General features: G+C 49.4%; 1 protein-coding gene across 12 annotated transcripts in view; it reads left to right on the top strand.

Moving 5' to 3' along the window:
• Window positions 1-6,716: 6,716 nt before the first annotated feature.
• Window positions 6,717-18,612, top strand: part of SMOC1 (SPARC related modular calcium binding 1) — a 55,226-nt gene continuing 43,330 nt past the window's right edge. For 2 of the 12 annotated variants that reach the window (XR_013587391.1, XR_013587392.1), the window contains exons 1-3: window positions 6,719-8,482; window positions 15,471-15,636; window positions 17,215-17,312. Coding sequence is in view for 10 of the 12 variants with exons in the window: in XM_078606297.1 (XP_078462423.1) it covers window positions 8,366-8,482; window positions 15,471-15,636; window positions 17,215-17,312 (381 nt within the window). In the remaining 2 variants the exon portion in view is untranslated. Of the gene's footprint in view, window positions 8,483-15,470; window positions 15,637-17,214; window positions 17,313-18,612 lie in introns of all 12 variants that reach the window. The other 10 variants (XM_078606294.1, XM_078606287.1, XM_078606289.1 and 7 more) reach the window with 7 other exon arrangements.

The raw sequence follows: 18,612 nt of genomic DNA, 5'->3' as shown, positions 1-18,612 counted from the left end.
CCCACGTTAGTATATTTTTATAAACACACACACAGCAGAATAATTCGATTATGGGTGTTACATTTACACCCAGGGGGAAACGCAAAAAACACAAAGTGCAATAAATTATTCAACGATTCGGTTGACAAGCCTTCATCAGAAGTCGCCTGCAGTTATTAATGCAAACGCATGCCGTGCCACTGCAGCCTCGCCTCTTCTCATGCGTTTAAACGGAGCCGCGGTTGTTTAAATATATATATAGACTGGATATAAATAAATCATGCACGACCCGAGATATTGACACTGGACGTTGCGGGTAAACGTTGAATAAGTCATGGCCCTTTGATGATCCTCGAGTGTGGGATTGCAGGCATCGTGGCTTAAAGAGTGCAGAGTGCATTTAAATACCCTCGCAGTCAGCGACTCGGGCAGATGTCGGGGTCTAACGGGCATTCTTGGGCCATCGCTCAAATGTTTGGGGTTCATTTTTTTTTATCTGTTGGGGGTTTTTTTTTTTACGGATCAGGATTAATAATTTTGCACCGCGCAACACGTTTTGTAGCAATTGTGCGAGAAGGTATGTGGGGCACCCACCGCTTGAACGATGAGCGAACTCATCATCCGTGGCTATTTGGTGTTTGATCACGCAATAAAGGATAGATGTGCACAGAAAAAAAACCCATGTGAATTACATTATTTACTTACATTGCCTCCTGTCGCGTGGATTAGAAACGTAGACATTGACAAAGACAGTGTGGAACAAAAGCGAGGAAAGTGTCCAAAGAAGCATGCGAGGAGACGTGCACGCTTATTAACACATTCCTCCTGCGGGGGGAGCTGGTAGGAACGTTGGGTTGCTCGGTCAAAATGGCCAGGGTCAACGGCGGCGTGGTGTATTCCACAAATATGGCCGACTGTGAGGGCGGGCACAAACCGGCGTGAGTAGGTTAAACGTTGAGTTTTATAAGGGCACCACGGGGTGACCAGCCTCTCCCCACCCAGCCCCACCTCTCCCACCCCCCACCCAGCCCCACCCTCCCCTCCCCACCCTCCCCACCCTCCCCACCCAGCCATCCCCACCCTCCCCTCTCCACCCAGCCCCACCCCTCTCATTTTTGGATGCACGACGGACGGACGGACGGACACAATAATCCCCTGTGGGCTGGTGGAACCAGGTGGTTTCTACCAGTGTTATTATTACTACACCGAGTCGCGCATCGACACATACGTGGATCGGAGAGACAGCTGCAAGTTAGCGGCATCACCGTTGACTGTTTTTTATATTAAATATTTTTGGCTCAGGTATTTAAGAATGTTCTAAGGTTTATAAATGGACCCCATGGACGTGTTGTATTCGTCTTTCTTGTCTCTGAGCTTATAGCTCATAGCTCAGATGCTCCAGTGCTGAGATTGGGCCCTAATGAATACAACCATTGAGTATGGGAGGGTGGGTTCGTGATCCTTCCACTGTGGTTTTTTTCTGGCTGCTATATTGAAAGTCCGTAACAAAATGTTCCGTTCTCGAGTCAGTCCCATTTCTCTTAGGCCCCACAGGGTAGTTTTTACGCTTATTTTTACAGATGTATTGTTAACATCAATACATACCCCCATTGTATGTTCACAGAAATTCAGCAATAGTCAGACATGACCAGAACGCATGTCCGGAGATGAGGCTGCACCAAACTTGGCCCTCCTCTGATTGGCCGCGTGGGCCCCGTGCAGAAGTTTGAATTGGGATCCATACTCTTTGGTTCTTTCGGTAAAGTAACGTAGGTTTAAAATAAAATAAATCACGACGTTTCGGGCGCAACACAAGTATCCGTTATCAGACGGACGCTTGTGACTTTACCCAAAGAACCAAAGAGTATGGATTCCTGCAGTCAGGAAAGCTTCAAATCAAGTTTGAATTGAGATAGTTATCAGGGGGAGGGATCTGCCCCCTTGGGAGGTGAAATTTCAAATCTGGGTCCATGTCTTGTTGGGGATCGGCCGATTCGCTATTTGATTCCATCGCGCTCCGGTCTGAGTTCGTCCGCCGTTCCTCCCAGAGAGCAGAAGCCGGTGCGCCTCAGTTTGTACATCTCCTTCATCTGATTGGAGCCATTTTATTTCTACAGGATGGGGGTGCCATCAGATCTCTTCCTCTGGCTCTGGTGATCACGCCCCGAATCTGGAGGTATTTCTCAAACTGAGAATAATCACCATCGACCGTTAAGAAGAGCACAGTGGGACTGGGCAGGGCTTGTCTCTCGAAGGGAGGAGGAGGGGGATGACCGCGTGGTCGAGACTGACGCATGAGAAGTAGCCACGGGAAGGAGTTGGCGCGCCTGAAAATGACACCGACTGACGAAACAGCGCAACGAAACCAGCCCTCGTGGCGAAAGCTCGACAGGTTGTTGCATCGAGTGACCACGATGTCCTTCATCCAGCAGTGGATAGATCAAGACCGCTGCTGATGATGATGACCCATATTCTATTTCAGTCGAGCAAAATCAGATATTGATTTGATTTTCCCCGCCCCCTTCTGATTAAAACATGCCCTCCGCGCGCACACACGGATCTTGTGTTTCAGCGCATGCGTGGCGAGCGTAGTTGGAGGTGTTATGACCCCTATACGAGTGGCATCATTACACGTGCGCGCACACTGGCAGGCATATCGTGTTTGTAAACGGAGGTCTTTGTGCAGCGCTAACGCGTGGCTTCGGTTACATGGGCGAACGTGACTCTGACAAAGGCCGCTTTCAAAATCGGCAACTTTAATTAACCGATCAACGCGTTTTATTGAGAACGCCGATGAAAAGCAGAGAGGGCAGTGCAGTAAGAAAAATGCCGATTGCTGTGATGTACTTTATATGCTCCCACCGCCACCGCTCCTTGCATTCACCTTTACTTGACGATACCAGCGTGGTGAAGTATGGTCAAATAACCACGTGCGTGCTAACGGCGTGCAGCCGTGTGGACCAGCGAGTTAACACAACGCTGGCTGCACTATGGACCGGGCCAGCCTGAGTTCAACTCCCGAACGCGTCCACAGTCAATGGCGAACGAAATCTCAACCGGTCTGGGTCTAGCTGGCACCAATACCAGACGAACCGGGGTGGTGAAGTATGGTCAGATAACCCTCGCGACTCGCAAAGTGTGGGTAGGCGCTCGTCCGACACGGGAATCATAAGAGGCTGCTCGTGTACATTAACAAAAGCATCCCAACTGTCTTGGAACGGGATGCATAATCCATTGTGCATTTTACAAAGTAGTATAACAACGTGACAGTACAGGCCTCTGTCCATCCACTGCTGGATGAAGGGCTCCCCACGCCGTATCGGCCACGGGGTTTGCTTTGTCCACGCTTCGCCACGCCGTTCGGTGCGCGTTAGGCAAAGGGGAGGGGAGAGTCACGCGGCCGGTTCAGATTTCACTCGCCACTGATGCCAGCTGTGTTCGGGACGTTGAACTCCGCTCGCCGGGTTCATATAGTGCGAGGCGCTAACCACTGCGCCACCGCTCCAAGCGATCTTATCAGCCGCAGCACAATAAATACGTACAGCTAAACTAATCTATATATTTAAAATGTAGGAGGAAGACCCACTGAGCTATGTAGCTCTTTATTCAGAAGCGACCTGGCCACAGATGATAGCTCAACGAAGTGGCGTATCACGTGCAAATGTAGATCAGCCAAATACTCGAAACCGCGTGCTTCTAACTGCGGAGGAAAACAAACCCGGAGGATGGACCCGGAGACAAGTCCACGCGACCAGGTAGGAGAGAGAGAGACACAGACGCAAACTCCAAACATACAAAACAGGCGTCAGGGTCGGGATCAAACCCACGACCTTCTGTAAACATCTGGTCACCGTGGCACAAGTAGGTGACACGTGCAGACGCCCAGCACGGCACGCGTGCTACGCGGAGCGCGATTGTGCACTGCTTTAGGGACGCGTTGGCCGTAATTGATTTTTGAAAACGCATTCGCAAGGAGTCCGTCCCCGTATTCTCGTTTATTTTGATTAACAACAACAACAACATTGAGGAGCCCTTTACAAAGTGAAAAAAAAAATCAAGATGTATGATCTTGCTCCCCCCGAATCCATAAATGCCGCACCTTTAGCATTAATTAAACGATCGTTATTAATCATGGTCTGACACAAACGACAAAGACAACGATCCCCCGTGTAGCCTTCATAGCTTCTCGCTAAGTGCTCTTAGCCAGAACCTATGAAGGTCGGCACTGCACACGAGGGGGTCGGTTTCCAGCACCACGCCCGGCCGCCTTTGTCTCCCCAGTGGCGATGTTTACACATCGCACCAGGTGCTCATTTGCGGCTGAGTCGAACTATGGAATGCCCAGGACCGGTTCAAATAATCGTCATTGGTGTTGGTGGCCGTGAGCGGGAATCCAACTCAGGTCGCCGGATTCGTAGCGCAGCGTAGCGCTAACCGCTACACTTGCGGTGTTACACACACGCGCGCGCATACAGTCGGACACGCGTTCGCGAGACGTAAGGTCATTCTGTCTCACTGCGCAAGCTCGAGTGAACTCACATCGCTACAACATTACTCGCTGCTCGCAATACGATACAGCGACGAGGTAAAGGCGCGGCCCTGCAAGTTGCCTGCTCACGCCACTGCTGGCGATACAACAAAAGGGCCTCAACGAGAGGGGGCGCTAGAATGTCCACCGAGAGGGCACGTTGGCCTCCTCTTCAACGCCGTCTCGAGTTGGGAGTAACCCACCCAGATACGTTGGCCCAACGACGCGAGTTGACGTGGGTCGCCAACGTCGACCTAGTCGCAAATCGAGACGGAGCCATGAAATAAATCAGGCATTTGGCAAAAAAAAACGAAAAAAAAACCGAAAAAAAACCCGAAAAAAAAAACCGAAAAAAAACCCGTTGGGCACGCGAGAAGCCCGTGGGGGAAAGCTGAGCGCGAACACAGTGCAACGTTACATGGGAAAAACACAATAACACAAAGTTTATCGTGTAGCCTACACGGGTTGTTGGGGCAAGTGATGTTTGCGAGTAGCACCTATGAAGGCCGGCACGGCACACGAGGGGGTGGGTGGCCAACGCCACGCCCGGCCGCCTTTGTCTGCCCAGTGATCATGTTGACACACCACACCAGGGACTCATTTTGAGGCTGAGTCGACCTAGGGGAGGCCCATGACCGGTTAAAAAATCGCCACTGGTGTTGGCCATCAACAGGAATCGAACTCGGGTCGCCGGGTTCGTAGCGCAGAGCACTAACCGCGACACGACCCCTCCCCAAACACATACACGCACACATACAACAACGACAACCGCCATTCGCCACTAAGTGGCGGTGACGTCACCACGACGCTTGTGCCAGGCCATGTGCACCTTGAAGCCACGTGAAGTGTCGAACGCCCGCTGGCAGGAGGTCACGGGGCAGACCCACACTGACACACACACTAACACACACACACTGACACACACAGACACACACACACAGACACACACACTGACACACACACCGACACACACACACACACAATGACACACACACTGACACACACACACTGACACACATACTTACACACACGCACACTGACACACATATACACACATACACACACACATACAAAGTCGACTGCGGCGTGCCTGTAATACGAGCAAACATCGGGGGGGCGATGTAAGTTATTAAAAAAGAGCCGCGTAAAAAAAAAACCCAGATCGATAAATTCACGTCTGCGAAGCGTAACGAGGCCTGGTCATTTTTTTTCTTCTTCCCACCCGTGCCCGGGGAGACTGTCTGGCAGTGTGTGTGTGTGTGCTGTGTGTGTGTGCTGTGTGTGTATATATCCAGCTTGTGGCTGGTGTATAAGAGGCCAGTTGTTACAATAAGAGTGTGTATATTATCGCGTGTGTGTGTGTAGCAGGAGCGAGCGCTGCGTGTCTGCTGGGCTCCCAGCCACGCGAGTCCGTTCTGCTCCACCACCTCCTCCTCCCCAAACGGCACACAAATCCCCATGCACTCGACGTGTGCAGCCAGCCAAGCCAGCCAAGCAAGACTGGGGGGGGGAGGGGGCTTTCAACCCAGCTGTGGATCGAGCAAGGTCTGACACATATGCGTGCCGCTCTCGACGGATTATAAGACGCTCCGGAAAGTAACACGCGCCCCACGCAGCCCCTTTGTCCGGTGTCAATAAAAGTCCAACAGTGTGTGAACAAAGACAAAGGTCTCCCGTATAGCCTAAATAAACTGTTGGGGCAAGTGTTGTTAGCGAGCAACTACGAAGGCCATTGCGGTACACGAGGAAGCCTTTGTCTCGTTAGTGGCGATGCTTAGACACCAGGTGCTCATTTGAGGCTGAGTCGACCTAGGAGAGGCACATGACCGGTTCAAACATTCGCCACTGTTATTGCTCGTGAGCGGGAATCAAACTCAGCTCGTCGCGTTCGTAACGCAGTGCGCTACTCATTGCGCACAGCGCTCCCCACAAAACTTCGAATGCCACACACACGCACACAGCGGATTATACGACGCGCCACCAAACGTTTCATTTAAAATAGCTAGCGGGTGATAAAATGTGCGTCTGATAATGGTGACAATGCTGTGTGTATATACATATATTCCCTTCATCCAGAAGTGGGTTGACCAAGGCTGATGATGATGATGAGGCTATTGCTTGACTGCATTTAGCAGTTGTCGCGGTGGTTGCGAGTTGCTGGACTGGGGACCCGACATCGTCGCGGTTTGATTCCCTTGGGAACGAGGAGTAATTCCGTGAGACTGAATCAGTGAGACGCAAACGTGGCCATTCAAGCTGAACCCCCAAATTCTTCCCTAAACGGCATGCACACACACACACACCGCTTAAACCCCTTGCACGGTGGAGTGCTGAGCGGGGCAGTGGTTTAGCAGTGTACAACCTGGCGTCCTGAGTTTGGATTGCAGGCCACGGCTACCATCAGTGGCGGGTGATATCCTGGGCACAACCTCGCACCCACCTCCCGCCCCCTTCACGAAACCGCAATGACCAGCGCGGGGAAGTATGGTCAAACAGCCCGCGTAAGTGTGACCTGTATCCAGTGGTGGATTGACAACGGTTTGTACTTTATGTGGATATGACATTGTCAAGAGAGCGAGTACGATTACCAAGTTAGCACTCACGCCCTTCACTCTGCAATCGCTACCCGAGTGGGGGATGTCCAACTCCTCTGTCTAAGTCGTTCGATGCCTTCTGCGCGTTACGGAGAGGAGAGAGGGAAGGGCGAGGAGCGAAGGGACACAATAGGGAGAGTAGAAAGAGGAGAGTTACAGAGCTGAGGAGAGAGAGAGAATCAGAGAGGAGAGCAAGGAGGGAGAGTAGACAGGGTTGAGGAAGAAGATCGAGAGCGATCAGGGAGAGTACAGGGAGAGAGATGAGAGAAAGAGAGACAGACTTTTGACTTTTAACAACTTTTATTGCCGCCAGCAGCAAAAGCACTAGAGGCGATTTCAATATGAAATACACAAAGTCACCAGCAAACAAATGAAAATAAACGCTACAAATCGACGCGCTGTGACGCTAAAAGCACCGCGCACAGAGAGACAGAGAGGAGAGGAACGAGAGAGAGATGAGTGAGAGTGCAGAGATTTAGAGAGAGAGGGGAGTGGAGAGAAGAGAAACGGGAGAGTATGAAGAGGAGGGAGGGAGCAGAACGAGGAGAGTGGGGAGAGTAGAGAGAGAGAGAGAAGGGAGAGCAAAGTCAGCGAAGGGAGAGGAGCAAGACAGAGGAAGAGGTTGAGGGAGAGAGAAAAGAGAGAGAGAGAGAGGAAAACAGAGAAACAAAGGGGGTAGCCCCTGGAGCCAACCAAGGACGGGGGGCGAGGCCAATGCGTAGCTCTGGGGCGACAGCGCCTCTTAAAAGCCGGGCGCCTTTTGCGGTGTTTAGCAAAAGAATCTCTCTCACCCACAGCCTCCCTCCGCTCCTTGCTCAGCAGCGACTGCGTCCACAAGTTACGCGCGCACGCGCACGCACGCGCGCGCACGCACGCGCGGACACACGAGGACGCGCAACACGCGCACATCGATACGCGCGCGATGTTGATCACTCCGTACGAAGCCAGAGTCGACTTGCGTAACGCAGCGTGTTCGTTTTTTGTTCGTTTTGCTAATTCGTTTACTTCGTTTTCGAATTAATTCGGGTGGCGCTTTTGACGTCGGGCGTCTCGCACTCGCGTCACGGCAAACAGCGGTTGGATTTTCTCTATCAGCAGTCCGAGCTAACCCACCTCACCTTACCCACCCGAGCATCACCGGCCGTGTGGTTCCAAGGTTTTTTTTTTGTTTCTTGAAAGTTACACACAAGCAGGCAATTGCAGGGCTGCGCCTGTACCTCGTCTTGCACGTGAACAAGGTCCCCCCCCACCTACCCCTCCGCTGATGACGATGGCGACGATGGGCTCTGCAGCTGTGCACCTCCTCCCGCTGCTCCTGATGCTGCTGCTCCTGCTGCTGCCCATTGTGATGTGCAGCGCGCATCGTCAAGTGGGACTCCGGGTAAGAGTTTTGATCTTCACTTTCCGCTGACTCGGCATTGCCACGTGCCAGGCTTATAAGCCCGATAGCCACATTAATCGTCGTCGTCACCATCAACCTCGGTCAATCCACTGCTGGATGAAGCCCCCACTCCCCCAAGCCGCCGTGGTCACATCTTATCATCCCGCCACGTTGCGATGGTTCACAATACCTGCAGCTAACGTCCTGGCAAGAGCGGATTTTCATCGCTCCATCTCTCTGCGGTGGCCGATCTCTTCGGACGCGTTCTCTCTACCTTGGCTGCCTCTCCGTTATTCGCCTCGACGGGAAGTCCATCGTCGCATTTTGGGTTTGAGCGAAGTCTGCCGTACGAGTCCACACCACCTACGGCTGCGCATCTATCCGCAAACGTAGACCCCTCTCTGTTACTGTGCCCGATAAGTTTTAGTTATATAACAATGACGAAATGTTGATGAACGTGGCTACTCAGCAGAATCGGGACGATCGTGTGACAGTCCGAGGACAATTCGACCGCTTGGTTGACTTTAGCCCGATGCTATGACGCGTGCGTGTACGCGCGCACGGAGCAAACCATCCTTCACGGATGACGCGAAGCTTATTTCGCCACTCTGGCGTCCTATTTATTCGTACTTAACTCTGCTGTACTTGGTCGTGATCGCGACTGCGCGGCATTGCAATGTTTGGGGGTAGACTGTTCCACAGGACAGCACCATACGCGTATATTATTATAAAGTGGTGTTTTAGGCCCACGATGGATTGTTTGCATGGTGGGAAAGCGAGCGACGCCGATGGCTTTGAAGGAGGCCTTCATCCAGCAGTGGAATGATCATGGCTGATGAAGATGATCGTGCATACAATCTGTTTCCCAATAGGTTACGTACGAACCGTCAATGTGACACGTTCATCGCGCTCTGAGCGAGTTCTTTTATTGCCTGTGCGGCTTCACAAAACAAATGAATAAACTCCCAAATATGAACCCAAGACGGGAGTCATGATCACATAATCGTGGGTGAGTGTTGGCTCCAGCATCAGAAACGCTGAGTCGGTACAGTTGAGAGTTCAAATCCCGGTTTTGTGGGATCGGCGCGCGATTCGGGTTTCCAAGTGTAGCGAGTTGATGATGACTCACGCGGTTTTTGTCGCTTACTTTAGCAAAATATCAGCTGCGAGATTTAAAAGATTAAAAACACCCCCCCATCACATTCGACTTCCATGCGACGACCATTTTCTCGAGCAGAAAACTCGGCAAATTCGCCAATAACACTGTGGCCTTTAAAGGAAGCGTAAATCGGTGATATTTCGTGCGATGGCCCTCCTTCGCAGAACATAAATCCACGTGCCATTGCCCAAAAAGTCACTTATTATATTTCCTTTAAAGGACACAGTGCTGGTCATGAAAGCGTGGCATTTTTATTTCGTTATTTGTGCTTGTGCACCACTGCCAATGCAGTATGACCAAATACTAGTTTTTTTTAAAAAGCAGAGTGTCTTAGAAAGTGTCCTCCTAGTGTGGCTATGTGGTTGTGTGACATCTCTCTAACGTCGGGTAAAGTGCTGGTCATGGGTGTACTTTCATGTCGTGAAGTAGCACTCGACATGTAAACGTGACACTTTTTTTTATCTATCATTCAGGAAAAAAGGATGACGACCGCTTGTGTTGCGATCGAAACGTCGTAGTTTTTTGTTCTTTCCTTTGAACCAATCTACGTGACTTTACCGAAAGACCCAAAAGAAAACGTATACAGTACCGTGACGTGGCAAGCCATTTCGAGGGTGCTGATGATGCTGCATATGTACAAAACGTTATATTTAACAGCTAATAAACAGGAATCCCAACATTTCATTGCATCTCGAGATGACATGACCCCTTCTTGTGCCTACAGTTGTGGTGTACAGTCCTGCGATGTGTACTGTATTCAGGTCATACCGCGTAATGTTTGACATGATATTTAACTTCGTGTGCTGGAAACTTCTTCAAGCACTTACGGAACTGAAGGCTGTGCAAAACATTCGCCAGCAAAGCTCTCCCATTTTCGGCGTGTACCGTTTGTTTATCGGCTCCGCGTGCAAGCAAGAGCTTCTGTAGTTACCGAGCTCCCTGAAGAAGCTCCCGGAGCGAAACGTCGTTCGCCGTGCCGCACAACGCGCGGTCCAACCCGAAACCAATATTATATAGAGTTAGTGATGGCACAGGAGCGCCCAAAGAGTCGAGTTTGGGACGTACTTTTTCTTCAAATATTTTATTTGGGGGGCTGCGCGGTTCGCTCTCGTGGCTCCCATCGAGGTCGTCGCTGGCGCGTCTCTCGTTTGCTGTCAACGCGTCGCGAGAGGGAGACTCGGACGCAGAGGATAGAGCCCCCCCCACCCCACCCGGCTATGCAGCCCCTCCTGCTTGGCTCCTAATCCCTATCGTTGGAAAGCCGCCCCTTACGGGGTCATTTCCACCGGAGCGGTTTTTGCGTGCAGCGGAATTATCAGCCCTTTGCATCGAACCACTCTGCCACACTTTGATCTCCTTCCACGCTGTAAGCCGATTAACATGACGCATGCATTACAAAGTCTCTCTCTCTCTCGCCGTCTTTTAGCTGTTGTTGCAGTAACGTAAACAACAGTTTATGGCATTGTGGCTCAGAGCAGGCACTCTTGATCAAATTATATCGAAAGTGAACGCTGCCTTGGGTTGCATTTCCCACCGCTTAGATGGTGCACTATAGGATGTTTCTCTTACAAATTACAGATATTTTTTTTCAGTGTTGTGCTTTTAGTTGAAAACATAGATAATGTTACAAATACATAGACTGATTGTTGAAAATGTTCATAATCCCCTTTGTATTGGAAGACATAAACAGTTGGAGTTGGATGTGTGCACCCTATGAATATAGGTGTCATCGCAAACACAAAATGAATATGATGTTGATCAATTACTTAATTTCGCTTTGAGGCTTTCATTCATCAGTGTCGATATAATCCAGTGAGTGGTCGTTCTTCATCCAGGGCAATGCCGTTTGGATTTACATACCACCTTAATGCAATTGCTTCTCAGTGGGCCATGCATTACGGGGAAAATACGTGAATAAATCAAAGATTTACACAATCATTTCTGGATGATAAGACGTTCCTTCTGTGTCTGTGTGTGACCAGGTTTGCATACCATAATTGAAACCGGGCTCAAGTATGGATAGCGTCTTACTTTTCAGAGCATCTTGTACTCTGGATAATATGGTATACACTATACTCTTTAGTTATTTCGGTAAAGTCACGTAGGTGCAAAAAAATAAGAATACAAATAAAAAATAGAAATAATTAAATTAAATCACGACATTTCGGAAGCAACACAAGCTTCCGTCATCAGGTGGTGTTGCTTCCGAAACGTCGTGATTTAATTTAGTTATTTATATATATATTTTTTTTCACCTACGTGACTTTACCGAAACAACCAAAGAGTATGGATCCATGCTGTCACGAAAACTTCAAGGTATACACTGTATATATATTAGTGAAGAGCAGTTTTGACACGTTGCATCTCACCAGCGGTGTGGCTTGGTAAACATAGAGTGAGTGATAGATTGCCAGATGTTAATGGTAAGACCACGTTCAGCACACCAAAGGCAGTGTTGCATATAAAAAAAACACAGGCTTGATAATAGTCGTAGTGGCAGTGATTATGATGTAATGGTATTTATTATACGATGTGCTGAGACGGACTTACATCTGCAACCCGTTTGGAAGTAGACCACAGGCGTCCTAATGTATTTGAATCGTAAATTGATCCGAGCTTACGTTACGGAGCAACTCGATGGTTATTCTTTTATTTGCGTTAATGGTACGCAAAAGCGTGCCCACCGGCGATTCGCACAAGGTCGTGGGGGCCCAAGCATAGGCACGGAAAACGATAAAAAAAAACCTTTTGATCACCTGAAAGAGATTTCACTGGTCACCCAGAGAGCCTTGCTGGACCTAACGTCTCTTCGTCTTCGACCACATCACAGGCAATGCTCTGCATGTGCATTTGCTCAAATTACATATAATTTCCAATATAACCCCATTTGCAACGTCCTTTTCGTTGTTTCATAACATAGACCGAAGATTGCCCTCGTATGGGCGACGCCGACGTAAGCCACGCATGACGCCCGCGCTGAAATGCGGAGTCACGTGGTAGCATGACCCACAGAGTCAATGCCATGAATTCTTTGGCAAACTTTCACTTGTGAAAGTTTAGTGGGTCGTGTTCGGATGTAGAACGGCTCACACAAAGGCCGCGTTCTGTTTCGTGCATCTCGCGCGGGGCACACACCGCTCCCCGCAAGTGGCGTAGCGATCGAGTGTGCAGGCGGTGAGACTGCACCGGGGCACACAGGCTGGAGGGGGACCAGGCCCTGAGCTAGAAAGAAGGGAGGAGGGAATTGGTCAGGCGGCACCCAGCTCCTTACCAACCGTGCTATGCCATAGAGGTCTTTATGTGAGGATGAATGTATTTGTGTTGAACTTCTTTTGCACCGTACGTAGCCAACTGTGCTACTCGGAGATGCGGTGGGGGGAGGACAACAATCTGAACACAAAAAGTAGTTCTAAAGAAATTAGTTTTCAACTTAGATTTCAAAGTGCATGGCTCCCAGTGGCTTCCTAATATCGGACGGCAGAGCGTTCCAGACGGCCACCGAAGCGCATCTGAAAGCGTGCGATGCGGTGACCGTCTTTGTTCGATCGCCAGCCCAAAAAAATCACGCGGTCATTCTCAAGGTGGCAAGCTATTCGTGATTGTTAAAGAAAAAAAATGGATGTCTTCTTGAATCTATCTGTAATCCTTGAATCTACCTTCTTGATTTCTCAATGCTGTGTGCCTTACGGACCCTGTACGCGTTCTCTGGAATTTCGTTGTTTTTTTGTATTTTGTTTCCGTTTCTGCTGCTGCTGTGCCCACACACCGCAGATCTCTACCGCATAATATTGTCGGGATTTGGCTAAACGGGTCTATCATCCGTGTAACAAATCAAATAAACTCGACACTCAAACTGTGTAGACAGAACTTTGAGTGGTACTCCGTTGCAAATGAGGATTTTTTCCCCTTCTGGGTACTCTGCTTTCCTCCCACGTGCCAAACACTCAGCGATGAAATGGGATCAACATCCCAAATGCAGAATCCTGCTGAAACTAGACTTCTGAACGCCCGAAAGTTTTTCTTGAAAATTTGAATAATGATATCATTCCCAGCCCTTTGTCACATACCCTGCTGGATTAAGGGCATCCGCACGGACTTTAGGTGACGGGAGCTGTTTGACCATACTTCACCGCGCCGGTTAGCGAAGGCTGTTGGAAGGACCGGGAGCCCAGCGTAGACTCAGAAATTACTTGGCACTCGTGTTAGCCATGGCCAGGAATCGAGCTCAGGTTATCAAGTTCATAATGCGGCGCAATAACCACTATGGCCACCGCTCATGGAAAAATGCAGGACATGATAGTCTTTATTATTATGCCGTTTAAATTATTCTATGTCGTAAATCGGGATCATAGAAACGCGTTTCATGACTTGACACAGCGTGTACTTTATAAGTCCAGCACTGCATATCCATTGCAAAACATTGCTTTGCGCATGAGTCATTTCCAAATTAATGTTAAAGGCTTTGGCTTAGCCACTTCATGCTTTTAGGTTTCAAATCTATCCCATATCAGCTATATCATTGCCAAGAAATGTAATAAATTGCAACGAAGGAATGCGTTTAAGAGCGCAGACTGTCACACACTTGAAAATGCAGTGAATGATTAAACATGTTAAACATATTTGACATCTGCCAGAAAATTATGTTTAGTTACAGACCTTGGCAAAGATATGAAAGGCATACACGTGTATGTCTGGCATTCATTGCTTGTGCCTTTGCAATCCGTTCAACTTTGGCATTTTCTAACATACACCTGGTGTGCATTGTGTGCATGTGTATATATAAACTGTTGGATTATCAAATATAAGGTTTTACTAAGTCTCCGTAGAGTCCTGGCAAGCAGCGAGTGAAAGCATTGGGCGTTTTTGTTTCTGTCTCCCATGCCGATGTCATGTATTTGCACACCCGTGTGTCCAACGGGGGAGCGGTGGCGCAGTAGTTAGCGCGCCACAGAAGGAACTCGGCGACCCGAGTTCGATTCCCGCTCACGGCCAACACCGGCGACGATTTTTTGAACCGGTCATGGGCCTCCCACTGGGTCGACCCAGTACCTGGTGTGGTGTGTAAATATGTTGGCCACCCACCCACTTGCCCCAACAGTCTGTTAAAGGCTATACGGGGATCTTTGTCTTTGTTTTGACCAATGTAGCAGTAGCTTTTGAACTATGGTGCCAGGGACCAGAATTTTGTGTCGCGCATGGACATCAAGAAGAACCAAACGGAAGTGTAGCACTCCAAAGAGATTGGGGAAGAAGCTCGGCCACATCATCAGTGAAAGAGAGAAACTCAAGTATATTGGACATACAGCTGCATGTGTGATGGGGGAAAGCTTGGTGAAGCTGTCAATGTTCGGTTAAGTGCAAGGAAAATTAATTAGCGGCACACAGCTTCCACTGCCGTCTGGAACGCTTTTCCTTCCGATATTCGGAAGCTAAAGGAGCTATGCACTTTTAAATCTAGATTGAAAAGTAATTTCTTTAGAACTGTTTTTTGTGTTTAGTATGTTGTCCTTCCCCCCACACCTCCGATTAGCATGGCTAGCTACGCACGGTGCGAAAGAAGTTCAACATACACACACACACAGCGCCCAAGTTGGAAGCCTAGGCAGTAACCGGGCGGAGGGTATCGCAAAGTGATATCAAAGCACAACATCGTAGAGAGCGAAGCAGCGAAACCATCATCACCATCATCATTGGTGTCGCCACGAAAACTCAGCAGCAGAACGATACAGGGAGCCACCCGGCTGGCACCTCCTGACCATCACCGCCGCCTGTAACATCCCCCGCCGCGCCTCGCCCCCTCCCCTCTGTCCCCCCCCCCTCCCCTCCTAGTTCCTGATCGACGACCGCGAGAGCAAGTGCAGCGCGCCGTGCGTGGGCGCGCTGCCCAAGCCGCTGTGCGCCTCCAACGGGCGCACGTACGAGTCGCGCTGCGAGTTCCAGAGAGCCAAGTGCAAGGAGCCGCAGCTGGAGGTGACGAGGAGGGGTCGCTGCCCCGGTGAGCAGAGGGGATGATGGGCGCGCAAAGGCGGGCGGGCGGGTGGACGTCGTTAATCCTCGGGGTGGAATTTTGAAACGCGGCTACGCGTACTCTTATGAGTGGACAACGTGTACAAAAAGTTTCGATTTAAAGCTTTCGTGACTGCAGGGATTCATCTTCTTGGTTCTTTCGGTAAAGTCACGTAGAAGGGAAATAATAAAATAATAAAAAATAAAACATAATAAAATAATTTTCACGAAGTTTCGGCTACAACGCAAGCAGCCGTCCTCAGGTGAAGACCAGGTCTGTCGGGGAGACAGAGAGGGAGCTTGCTGACGTCTGCTCTTCTAGGATGGCCAAACGCCTTGGAGAAAGGTGGGGAAGTCCCCCAGGGTGAACAGATTGTCGAACCCAGCAAGCTGAGTTGATTCTTGGCCACGGTTCATGTCAGTGGTAAGCGATAGTTGAACTCATCCTGGATTAGTCTCCTTCACCAATCTGCATCGACCAGTCGTGGTGGAGTTATGGTCAGACAACCCACATGGGCCAACACCTTCCAGCAGTAGACTAACAGGGGACAGTCAGTCTATTGTGATATCTTGATTTGAAGCTTTCGTAACTGCAGGAATCCATACGCTTTGGTTCTTTATTTTATACCTACGCGACTTTACCGAAAGGACCAAAGAGTATCTATTGTGATAATTGTGAATATGAAATATGCAACACTGATTTTTACATGTAAATGGCCAACAAAATGTCTTTACTGTATTTCCACATCGAAGAAACATATTTTAGTCCATTGGTGCATAGACTAAGAACGTTCTGCTGGACAGCATTGTCCCAGAAGACCCATAAATGAAGGGAGGGGAACAATCATGATATTATTTAACGTGGTGAGATTCACTTTTAATTTGCTAATCATTTATTTGTTACACACAATACTGCACGACAGCTCACATGGACTTTACACGTTAACATACAATGTACATCAGTACGCCGAATCTAGTCCAGCTATGAGTCTAGCCCAGCTATTAATCTGGCCCACCTATGAATCTAACCCATCGATGAATCTAACCCATCGATTGATCTAACCCACCTATGAACCTAGCCCACCGATGAATCTAGCATAACTATGAATTTAGCTAACCTATGAAGCTCGCCCACCTATGAACCTAGTCCACCTATGAATCTAGCCCACCTAAAGCCCCCTACACATCACGGCTCTTCACAGCATTGTTGGAGGCTGTAGCGCGTGCTGCACTCGGCACAACATCTGACGTTTCGCTTCACGTGCTGAGAGCTTCGTTGGGTTGCAGAGCGACAGGCCGGACACCGCACTGAATGGCACGCGGCATAACCCGAAAGAGAGCAATACAGCACATACGCGAAAGCCTCCACCGCTGTACGAATCGCTGATATCGAAACAACAGCGGTAGCTGTGCTAAAAATTGTGCTTGTGGCAACACGTACGAGGGAGGGAGGCAGGGGCATTCCTTCTATTCCTCACCCCCACTAAGCCTCTCAAGGGATGGCTGTACGGATGGTTTTAATTCCTCGTGTCGACCCTCATGCGCACGTTCTCCCTTTGCTGAATAGAAATGTCCAGTTGCCAGCAAGATCGTGCCAGGGCGCAGGAACGGCAAGACAAGAACAGTTTCATCCCGGAATGCAAGGAAGACGGAACATACGCAGAGGTTAGCGGTGCCGAGTTGCGGCCACTGATGTTGCCGTCGCGGTTGGCAGCGTGAGCTCTTGTCACCACGTTATCCACTCACAGCCGCGTAGTCGCCGGGGAACTCGGGGATTTGCTGTGATGTGGCCGTGTTTGCGAGTGCAGCGAGGTGATGGTCTCACTTGGCCTGGCCACCAACGACCGCAGCAAAATAAAATACTCAAATTCGGTTTTCGCTCAATTTGGTGAAATTCTAGCTTTACGACCGGAGATGTTGGTTCGATTGACATGTGACTAATGGTCAGGGAATCTGAAAGTGTGGGTTAAGGGGCCCTGTTGATTTGAGGAGCAAGTCTGCGACACTGTCTCACTCGGGGTGGTTCACTGATAGCTGCGGCGTTCCAAATGCATTAACTGTTGACTGAACACGGATAAGACACTTGGAATGCAATTGGTAAAATATAGTTAATTCCAGTTTGTTTATACTGTACCACTTACACACACTAGCATATCGCACTCTTCCAAAGCGATGGTGCTTTGTTAATCGTGACTGTTGTTTACTCACCCGATAAATACATTTTTGTGAGGCTCTTTCACTTCACATGAGAACAATTCATTCTATTTTTATTAGCCAAGGGAGGGAAACGATTAGATCAGCCGTGGTGCAGGAGCTACGTTGATTGCTGCTTCACAGGATCCTGAGAGAGGTCGCGGTTTAGAGAGGCCTTCATTCAGCAATGGAGTGATTAAGACTTATGACGGTATCCCTTCAGGACCAAGGTTTTCAAGTTGCATTTTGTTTCATCACGCAGAGTATCGACCATTTTTTATTTTTTTTGCTTGGATTGCCTTACCTATGGCCATATCACCCGAAAGGCTTCTGATCTCATCAGATCTCGCAAGCTAAGCAGGCCTGAGACTGCCTCGGGCTCTGATGGGTGCCCACCATGGGGCTACGTGGTGCACAGGAAAGCGGAGTGCAGAAAAATCCAATGTTGTACCGTTATCTATATGCGTCCAAGTCTGTGTTCCAAACCTTCACTTTCCCACACTGACCAGTTTGGTGAGGTAGAGTCAAGTAACCCGTACCACGTGCACAGTGCAAGTGGAGGCCATCATCCAGCAGCGGATTGACTTCATACATGTCCATGCATGTACTTGCCTTACTCACCCCCAAAATGTCGCTGGTGTCAACTAGACGAGTACCACTTTGTGGGGAAGTCAAGGGTAGTTGTACTGTGGAGCCCTGCCAAAGCAATGTTTGTATGCTGAATTTCTCTCGCACCGTACGTAGCCAACTGCGCTAATGGGAGGTGCGGGGG

Source organism: Lampetra planeri, chromosome 25 (assembly GCF_965212315.1).
Source record: "Lampetra planeri chromosome 25, kcLamPlan1.2.h2, whole genome shotgun sequence".
In the NCBI taxonomy this organism is placed as follows: domain Eukaryota; kingdom Metazoa; phylum Chordata; class Hyperoartia; order Petromyzontiformes; family Petromyzontidae; genus Lampetra; species Lampetra planeri.
This window is presented reverse-complemented; position numbering and strand designations above follow the sequence as displayed.